The 10764-nt window shown below is 47.9% G+C and overlaps 1 protein-coding gene across 1 annotated transcript; it reads left to right on the top strand.

Moving 5' to 3' along the window:
* Positions 1-4178: 4178 nt before the first annotated feature.
* LOC133283018 (olfactory receptor 8I2-like) lies at positions 4179-5075 on the top strand (the record flags this gene model as incomplete). Its single annotated transcript, XM_061479452.1, has 1 exon — positions 4179-5075. A coding segment is annotated over one exon (897 nt), but the record flags the coding sequence as incomplete, so codon positions are not given.
* Between the last annotated feature and the right edge of the window lie 5689 nt (positions 5076-10764).

Raw genomic sequence — 10764 nt, 5'->3', positions numbered from 1 at the left:
CAATCAATCACTTCTTCTGTGATGGACCACCACTGCTAGCCCTCTCCTGCTCTAACACCCCTGCCATTGAGGTGATGGTTGCTGCCGTGGTGGGGTTCAAGGTACTGAGCACCACGGTCTTCATCCTCATCTCCTGCTTGTTGCTCCTTTTCACTGTCATGCAGATGCGGTCTGTGGTTGGTCAATGAAAAGCTTTCTCCACCTGTGCCTCTCACTTCATCTCCACTGCTTTGTACTATGGCAGCTCCCTCTTCATGTACCTCCGGCCCAGCTCCAGCCAGTCCTGGAAGCATGACGAGGTGGTCTCCATGCTGTACTCTGTGGCTGTCCCCATGCTGAACCTTCTCATCCACAGCCTAAGAAATGCGGATATGAAGAATGCCATGAGGAAAGCAGAAAGTAGAGTCCTCTGCTCTTTGTCCATTCATGGTTCCTAGTCAGCTGAGAGGGCTACCCTGCCACGGTGAGAAGCAGCAGGCTGGATATTGCACCTTCAAGGATGGCTGGATAATGCACGTCGAAGAGGATGGTTGGATATAGCACCTTGATGAGGATGGGTGGATAAGGCACCTTCACAAAGAAGGGACTAAACATACTTGGAAGCATGACAGCTGGAAAACACGCTTCTCCTTAAACCAGAACTACATGCTATACTCTGATGGACAGGACTTTCTCTGGCTGCAGTCTGAGACCTGAGAGTGACTGTGTATTGGAAAGACAGTTGTTGTCCAAAGTGATTGTTACTTAAATATTACTTGAAATTCATGTATCTTATTATTTATATGCTATTAAACATAACAATAAACTTTACTTCCAACTTCAGAGAGCAAAAGGGAGAAGGTGGTGGCTTTGCCCTGCTGGCATCAAACCAACTGGTACCTGAGCTCACGTCTTATATTAGCAAATGTTTATGGTGTTATTTCTGGTTTTAAGGAAATATTAACTGATATTTCCAGGTGTTTCAACTCCAGACCACAAGGTTTGGTCACGTGAAATGACAGAGGGGATATTGAGGTGAGCTCTTAGGCAGAAGCTCTTCCCTGGGAGGGTGCTGAGGTGCTGGCACAGGGTGCCCAGAAAAGCTGTGGCTGCCCCATCCCTGGCAGTGTTCAAGGCCAGGTTGGACACAGGGTCTTGGAGCAAGCTGATCTAGTGGAAGGTGTCCCTGCCTGTGGCAGGGGTTGGAGCTGGATGAGCTTTAAGGTCCCTTCCAACACAAACCAGGCTGCAATTCTAAGAAATAAAGCTGCAGCAGTCTATTGGTCAACAAAGCCCTTGTGTTAAATGGGGACAAGTCATATCTGAGCCTCTGCTCTGCTGTGAATTTAAGTAGGGGTGGAAAGAGCAAGAATGCTAGTAAAGAGGAAGGATTTGGGGTCTTCCTCTCCCCTGAACACCCAAGGTGCTGCTGGCATGGGTATCCTGATGAGCCCGATGGAGCAAGTACAATACCCAGCTGTCTGCATCTGGGACTTCAAGCTGCATTATTCACCCTGCACAATCGCACCCAGGTATTCTCAGTGCCTCTTTTTGCCTTCATGTAGTTCTTTTCAATAATCTTTGAATTATATATTTTTCTTCTTTCCAGAATTTGATTGAGGGTTATTTCTCCCTCTGTTATACTGATTTTCCCACTTCACAAGCCTTGGTTTTAGCCCAGTACCCAATGGGGAAGAAAGACATTCAAATCCACTCAGAAATCATTTTCTACCCTCCTCCAGTGCATCTCCTGGACTGTCAGTCTGGTGCCTTCCAGCAGAAAAACAGGTTGACATTGAAAACATCTAAAGCCATCTACATTCTACCCTTTCTTGCTTCCCACACTTTCATAGCTTGGTTTTCTCTTCTATCTGCTCCATCCTTTGTCATTTCTAAATGTCTGGGACAAGGTTATCATTTAATATTTCTACTAAGGGTTTTATCATGTCTCTTCATCTAGGAGAAATATTCGGGACCCACCAACACTCAGAATTCTTCAGATGAAGACTGGGAAATCTGACTTCATCCTGATATATCCTCAAAGCAGCCACATTTTGAGCCAATGCTTTTGACCAAAGTGGTGTACATTCACTAGTCAACTGTATGGAAATAAATGTATGTGATGGAAAGGACTCCCCATGACCAGCACAAACCATCCACACAGATGATACTTTGTTGTGCTTGTTTTCAGCTCCCTCCAATGCAATATTAGATGAACCCTGTGGATGTAAAGGGCTTCCTCAGGGAAACACTGAAAGGAAGAGGTATGTGATAGATGGGGAAATACAAAGCAAACTGTCCTGGGCCTGTCTTCCTGGGTAGGTCTCTGCAGGAGAACTGGTCTTGGAGGTTCTGATGCAGCCAGAAGGAGTTTGGGGAGAGAGGAATTGAGAGGTTGTTTTGCTGATCAAGTCAAACTAATTATCTGAGGGAGGAGTGTCCTTTAGGAGAACAGTTTGCACAACACAAGCCTCTGAGGTAATGCCTCCTGTGAGATAAAACCCCTCCACCAGCCAGCCTGGAGCATCCTGCTCGCAGGCATCTCTCCTTCAACCCATCACATGGTCTCCAGGACGAGCTGCAGGCACTGCATCCACCACCACCTTCCTCTTTAACCAAGCAGGTACAAAAGGGTTTGATGGGTGGTGGGTCCAGTTTGACCCTGGTCATGCTGCCTCTCCCATGCTTTGATGGCATGTTGAATTTCACTCTTCTTCAGGGACTGTAGCGATAGGGCAAGGGGTGATGGGTTTAAACTAAAACAGAGAAATTCAGGTTTGAGTTAAGGAAGTTCTTCCCTGTGAGGGTGCTGAGGCACTGGCACAGGGTGCCCAGAGAAGCTGTAGCTGCCCCATCCTTGTCAGTGTTCATGGCCAGGTTGGACACAGCGGCTTGGAGCAAGTTGCTCCAGTGGAAGGCGTCCCTGCCCATGGCAGGGCTTGGAGCTGGGTGAGCTTTAACCTCCCTTCAACCCAAAACATTGTCTTATATCCGAGGATGTAAATAAAAGTGCCCTAGTATGGGCTAGGTTTGCTTCAAAAACACCAACCTTCCTGACCCCATCTACAACTGATTTAGCGATATTTTAGCATGAGAATATCCAAGCTAAAGCCTTAAAAATTTGATTTATATATGGTGTATTTTGTATTTTACACTCTTAGATGGATATTTGGGTTGGTCATAGGAAGCTCACTGCAATCCCAGCAAAGCTCTGCTAGAGCTAAGACCACTGTATTCCCTTAACTTTATGCAGCATGGGGGTTCTTGGCAGGAGGCTGGGACTGGATGAGTTTTAAGGTCCCTTTGACCCAAAGCATTCTATGATAGTCTGCAGTGTGAATAAAAGTGCCCTAATAAAGGGTGGGTTTGGTTCAAAAACCCATGTTCCTAACCCCAACTACAACAGAGTTAGGGGTATATTTGCAGTGATGTAGCCGTTCATAGATTGATATTCCATTAAATAATTCATCTGCCGAGGAATTGAATGGCGGAGATGAGAATATCCAAGATAAAGCCTTAACATTTTGGTTTATATATGATATATTTTACACCCTTAGGTGCATATTTGGGTTGGTCATAGGCAGCTCACTGCATTCACAGCAAAGCTCTGCTGGAGCCAAGACCACTGCTTTCCCTTAACATTATGCAGGGTGGGGGTTCTTCAAAAGCAGATAAACTTAGAACGTAAAAAAAATTCAAGTACATGGCTTTGTGTTGTGATGAAAAGGATGGAGCAGAAGTAATGAATCTATGGAAGAGCACTGATCCACTCTGAAAAATACAAAAAAGAGAGAAAAAAATCCTTAAAATTCCCAGAAATCAGGGAAGAAAAGACAAAATGTTTTCTGATTTCCACATTTTGAGATGTATTTATTTGATTTTATTGTATTATACTTTGATAGACGTGATGTTTTTCAGTGTTTCATTAGTGCAGTGTATATCAATCATGGTAGAATTATTCTCTTTTAATTTCAGGTTGTGTAATGAGCTCCTTCACCTCTTTGACTTCAGATCTTGAGCTACAGACAGAAATACAGCATTACAAATGCACCATTTTCCATTGCATTTACTTTATGGATTAAACTCCAACTAAACTTCCACATTATTTCTTTTCTAGGGGTGTATTTCACTGATTTCTTTCAATCCAAATCCATCAACTTGTTGAAATGACAGATACAGGAAACCTCACGGTTCTCTCCAGCTTCATCCTCTTGGGTTTCTCTGATGCCCCAGAGCTACAAAACACCATCTTCACGGTCTTCTTCTCCCTCTATGTTTTAATGGTGCTGGGGAACCTGACGATGATCCTGCTGATCAACACTGACCCCCACCTCCACATCCCCATGTACTTCTTCCTGAGCCACTTATCTTGCATGGATGTTTGCCTTTCCTCTGCTATCATCCCAAAAGCTCTGGAGACCTTCCTGCTGGGGAGAAGCCACATCTCCTTTTGGGGTTGCTTTGCCCAGATGTATATTTTCCTGGCTCTGGCTATCTGTGAGTGCTTCCTGCTTGGGGTAATGGCTTACGACCGATACATGGCTGTGTGCAAGCCCCTGCTCTACACCATTGCCATGACCAGGGCGCATTGCTATGGCATGATGGTGCTGGTGTACAGCATCGGGTTCCTCACCTCCCTGGTGCACATCACACTGGCGGGGAGGTTGTCCTTCTGTCAGGCCAGGAGCATCAACCACTTCTTCTGTGAGCTGCCCACCCTCCTGCAGCTCTCCTGCTCAGACACCCACAGAAACAAGTTTGTGTTGGTGTCCATTTCTACTTTTAACTCCATGGTCTCTCTCCTGATGATCCTGGTGTCCTACACCTACATCCTCCACACCGTCCTGCAGATCCCTTTGGCCACGAGGAGGCTGAAGGTCTTCTCTACCTGCGCCTCCCACTTGACTGCCATCACCATCTTCTACGCACCCGGGATCCTCACCTACGTCCAGCCTCATGAGGCATCCTCATGGGATCAGGCAAAGCTGGTGTCGGTGTGTTACTGCATCCTCACCCCAACCCTCAACCCCCTCATCTACAGCCTGAGGAACAAGGAGGTGAAGGGGGCTCTGAGGAGGCTGTGGGAGCGAAAGCTGCTGCCACACCTATGCAGGGTTTGAAAGCACATTTGGAGCCCTTCAGTACTGTGGAGGTAAGGAAGGAATATGTGGAATATGTGATTATGGAATTGAGCATGACTGGCCATTATTGGTCATTATTGCTCACCACTGGTCATTATTACAGATAAGGAGATGACACAGCAAGTGCAGTGTATGGAGAACCAGCACAACGAATGGTTCTCTTCAAACAGGTTCAGGTGGTTTTAAGTGTGGCCTGAGCCTTCAGTAATTCGTCCAAATAAGTATCAGGTATTTAATAACAGGCCTGAGACAGCACCATGGTGTTTTGTGTCTATATTGTGCTAAATGAAAGTAGAGCCCACAGAAAGGAGGCTCAGACTTCATGTAAGGCACTGACCACTGTCTCCATTGCCTGCTTTATAATCATTTCCTCAATGATGAACTGGCGGAAGGTCAAGAGGATTTGATACAGCTCTGGTGTCTGCAACACAAGGAGGATATGGAGCTGCTGGAGCAAGTCCAGAGGAGGCAACGAGGATGATCAGTGGCTGGAGCACCTCCCATATGAAGCCAGGCTGGGAACATCGGGGCTGTTCAGCGTGGAGAAGAGAAGCTGTGTGGAGACCTCAGAGAAGCTTCCAGTACATAAAGGGGTTACAAGAAGCATGGAGAGGTGCTTTGGAAAAGTGCCTCTAGGGACAGGCCAAGGGGAATGGCTTGAACCTGCCAGAAGGGAGACTGAGATGAGCTCTTAGGCAGAAGCTCTTCCCTGTGAGGGTGCTGAGGCCCTGGCACAGGATGCCCAGAGAAGCTGTGGCTGCCCCATCCCTGGCAGTGTTCAAGGTCAGGTTGGACCCAGTGGCTTGGAGCACCCTGCTCTAGTGGAAGGTGTCCCTGCCCGTGGCAGGGGTTGGAACTGGATGAGCTTTAAGGTCCCTTCCAACACAAACCAGGCTGGGATTCTAAGAAATAAAGCTCTGACAGTCTGATGGTCTCAAAGCCCTTGTGCTACAATGGGGACAAGTCATATCTGAGCCTCTGCTCTGCTGCGAATTTAAGTAAGGGTGTAAAGAGCATGAATGCTGGTGGGAAGAAGGATTTGGGGCCCTCCTCGCCCCTGAACAGCCAAAGTGCTGCTGGCCTTGGTCCCCTAACAAAGCTGATGGAGCAAGTGCAGTACCCAGCTGTCTGCATCTGGGACTTCAAGCTGCATTATTCCCCCCTGCGCAAGCGCACCCAGGTGTTCTCAGTGCCTCTTTTTGCCTTCATGTAGTTATTTTCAATAATCTTTGAGTTACACATTTTTCTTCTTTTCTAAATTTGATTGAGTGTTATTCCTCCCTCTGTTATACTGATTTTCCCGCTTCACAAGCCTTGGTTTTAGCCAAGTACACAATGGGGAAGAAAGACATTCAAAACCACACAGAAATCCTTTTCTACACTCCTCTGGTGCATCTCCTGGACTGTCAGTCTGGTGCCTTCCAGTAGATAAACAGGTTGACATTGAAAACATCTGTCGTGGTCTAAACCAAGCCACACAGTCTCTCTCTTTCCACCCCCCACCCTCCCACCCCCCTTCTTGCCCTCCCTCTCCTCTCAGAGGGATGGGGAGGAAAATCAAGAGTGTAACTCCAACGGGTTGAGATAAGAACAGTTTAGTAGCTTAGGTATAACACAAATCACTACTGCTACCACCAGTAATAATAATGATAAAGGAAATAACAAAGGAAGGGAATACAACGCCTCACCTCCCGCTGACTGATAACTCACCTCCTGCCCCAGCCCGACCGAGCACCAACTGTACCTAGTCCAACCCCACAGTGCCCTAGCCCTTCTGGGTAACTCTCCATTACATCCTGGACATGATGTGCTGTGGTATGGAATACTTCTTTAGACAGTTTGGGTCATGTGACCTGTCTCTGCTTCCGCCTGGCTTTCCCTCCTCCCTGGCAGAGCATGAGACTCACAAGGTCCTTGGTCAATCTAAACATTTGAGCAGTAACTAGGAATACCGGTGTTATCAGCGCTGTTCCCAGGCTGAAAGTCAAAACCACAACCCTGCACCAGGGACTAAGGCGGAGAAAAATGACTGCTACTGCTGAACCCAGGCCGATGTTTCCTGGTGTGCTTTAGTGTGAGCTGGGCATGGGCATGAGATGTGGGTTCTTTTCTCCAGCTGGAATTCCATTTATCTCACCATTTGAGTAAATGACACTTTAAAAGTGTAAAACACCACTTAAATGGAACAGGAGGACCTCTTGATATGCCCAGCTTGTCCTTAACACTGGGTAATCTCAGCACAGTTCATCAATCTGTATTATGAATTATATTGTCTACACTTCATAGAATCATAGAATCATAGAATCATAGAATAGTCAGGGTTGAAAAGGACCTTAAGATCATCTAGTTCCAACCACCCTGCCATGGGCAGGGACACCTCACACTAAGCCATGCCACCCAAGGCTTTGTCCAACCTGGTCTTGAACACTGCCAGGGATGGAGCATTCAGAGTTTCCCTGGGCAACCCATTCCAGTGCCTCACCACCCTAACAGGAAAGAATTCCCTCCTTAGATCCAATCTAAACTTCCCCTGTTTAAGTTTGAACCCATTACCCCTTGTCCTGTCACTACAGTCCCTAATGAAGAGTCCCTCCCCAGCATCCCTAGAGGCCCCCTTCAGATACTGGAAAGCTGCTCTGAGGTCTCCACGCAGCCTTCTCTTCTCCAGGCTGAACAGCCCCAACTTTCTCAGCCTATCTTCATACGGGAGGTGCTCCAGTACCCTGATCATCCTTGTGGCCCTTCTCTTGAACACCTCATGACACCTTACATTCAAGTGTTATTATCTTTTCCTTAGTGCCTTCTCCTTTACCAAGTATGACATTAGACTTTTATTCTTCATTAGATTGACAACACTTCGGTTTTGAAGTAGCTTTGGCACGATGTTTATCTGCTGGTTTTGTGAGAGAGGATGCCAGAGCTTCACTGACACCAAGGACTTTGGTTTCCCCAGCCTCTTCCTCAGGCTTCCAGTCTCTGTTTGGAGCCATTTCTAAGTTTTGCTTTCTTCCTACAACTGGTTTGTGCAACAAGACCACAAACAATCTGATTTATCTGCACTCTTTTATTGCCTTTAGTGTTTTTTTTCCCCCTGTGTCTTGGTCTTTTCAGACGTACACTTGACATGGCTCTGGAAGAAATTGGAACCCCAAATGATGCCCAGATTGTGGCAGTGTGCATTGCTTGGGGATCAGACTGATCTCCGGTGGTGTGACGTGTACTTTTCTTTCATGTTTGGCTGTAGAAGGAGATTCCCCACCATGAAGGTTTTAACCTGTCAGAGGAGAGATTGGGATGAGCTCTTAGGCAGAAGCTCTTCCCTGGGAGGGTGCTGAGGCCCTGGCACAGGGTGCCCAGAGAAGCTGTGGCTGCCCCATCCCTGGCAGTGTTCAAGGCCAGGTTGGACACAGGGGCTTGGAGCAAGCTGCTCTAGTGGAAGGTGTCCATGCTCATGGCAGGGGTTGGAGCTGGAGGAGCTTTAAGTTCCTTTCCAATACAAACCAGCCTGGGATTCTGTGATGGGCTTGGGAGCATCCATCAGAGCCAACAGCAACAGGGGCAACCCTAAAGAATCCCTTCAGAAGGGTCCTTTTCCCCTGTTGCTGCCCATTTAAATCCCTTACCACACTCCTCACTGTTCCTCCCCATCTCCTTCCTTCCACTTTTGGGCACCGCTCCCTCAGGCTCTCTCCTTTGTCTCTTATACTTCCAGCACGATGGCTGGAAGAATGTGAATGTCATCATCAAAGAGCACAAGGACTGGGGCTGCCTGTGTCCCCAGTGAGATTAAGAACCAAATTCCCCAGGAAGCTGCCTTCCAGGCAGAGGAAGAACAGGAGGGTGACCATGAGCAGCCAGCATAGAGGTACCAAGGCCAAGTTATTCCTGACCAACCTGAATGCCTTGGGTGACGTGGGCATTGATGTTTGCTTGGACAAGAAGTAGTGGGCAGCATTTATCTCACCGTAAGCAAGGTCACCATGATCTTTGCAGCCAAACTTGTGAACTATGGTTTGAGTACAAGGAATTGAAGATGGGTGGAAACCTGGTTCACTGCACATGGTGCCTGGCATTGCTGAGGGACCCTGGTACCAGCTCCCACTGGCAAGGTTCCTCTCATCTCCCTGCCATGATAATGTCAACCATGGCCCTTCTGAAGCTGTAACTGCCTCAGAAATGCTCCAAAAGTGGATGTGAAAGGGGGGCTTGTTGTGTGGTTTGCTCTAAGGGAGCCCAAAGCCCTGTTGCTCGCTCAAGCTGAGGTCATCTCCTCTGGGTACATTTCTTCTCCAAACTAATCAACACAGAGAAGAGATAATGACCTGCTTTGGGCTTTGTCACCTCCTGGGGCACAAAGAGATTCACAGTCCCACATCCCCACATCACTTGAAACAGGAAGGGGGTTTGCTGATGCTGGTTCATTTCCAGGCTCCCTGCACAGCTCCAGGCACATTCATCTTCACATCCATCTCCGAGAGCATCAGGATTGCAGCAGAGACAGAGCTGAGATGTAAGTGAGGGGCAGCATCTTTCAGCCCATCATTCTCCTGTGGTTCCCTCTTGCCAACAAGCAGCAGCTCCTGTCTTCATGTCCTGCCCTACTGCAGGGTCCTGGGCTTCTTGATGATGCTCTGGGCTTCCCAGGGAGCTGCTTGTGCTGTGTGATCCACATGCTGCTTCGAGAAGGCAGGTTTGGAGATCACCCTGGTGGAGAGCACCCTCAGGAGACTTCCACTCCTCTGAGCACAAAGGACTCCCGGATGAGCACCAGAAGCTTTCCTGTACAGGACATTTAGGGTGCTCCCCATTGCTGAGATGAGGCAGCTCCAAAAGATGACTTTTTTCCCCAAAAACGTGTTTGAGAAGAGATTGCTGAGCTCTGGGGATTGCCCACTTCTATTGGAGACTCAAGGAACAGGTTAAAGAACCATGAAAAGGTTTTAGATCTGACAGAGTGTGCCAGAAGGGAGGGGAAACTGATATTAACCACTGTGTAAGGTTGCATAGGATCATAGTATGGTTTGTGTTGAAAGAGATCTTAAATCTCACTCAATTCCAACCGCCTGTGATGGCCAGGGACACCTTCCACTAGAGCAGGTTGCCCTGTCCAACGTGCACTTTCCATAGGTCAGGAATTCATTCAAGTTAGGAAGAAGCCAAAGCAGAGAGGGAAGAAGCGGGTGGTTGGCGAATGCCCATGAGAGGATGAAGGATCAACTCTGCACTGTGAAAGCACCACACTTCTCTATGTTCCAGGTTGAGCTGGATGGTCTCCAAGCCCCAGGCTCAGCACTAACGAAGGCGATGAGGTGCAGCACTAAGGTAAATCTACTCGGGTGAGTGGAACCTCCCCACTGATTTCCAAAGTGGTCATTGCTCAACATCTCAAGGTGAGCCAGAGGAGCACACACCACGTTGTGCCATGGTGTTCAACTGCTTGAGCACCCCTTTGTTCTACCTGTGCTGGCACAGGACTTTCACCAACCTGTTCCTCATTGAGCTGTGCCTGAACTCTCCCTTTCCATCCTGCAGGACTGTCTCTGAGCAGCTCCCACCACACAGAGGCTTTTCCACCTGGGACATCCCTGCCTCTTGGAGAAGAAAGCCCCAGCCAGGAGCTCACACACAAAGCACCATCCAGCCC

The sequence above is a fragment of the Pezoporus flaviventris genome, unplaced genomic scaffold (assembly GCF_033815535.1).
Source record: "Pezoporus flaviventris isolate CSIRO_AGI_PZ_B2104156 unplaced genomic scaffold, CSIRO_AGI_Pfla_v1 ptg000149l, whole genome shotgun sequence".
Lineage (NCBI taxonomy): Eukaryota > Metazoa > Chordata > Aves > Psittaciformes > Psittacidae > Pezoporus > Pezoporus flaviventris.
Note: the sequence above shows the minus strand (reverse complement) of the source record. Positions and strands in the feature narration are given on the sequence as shown.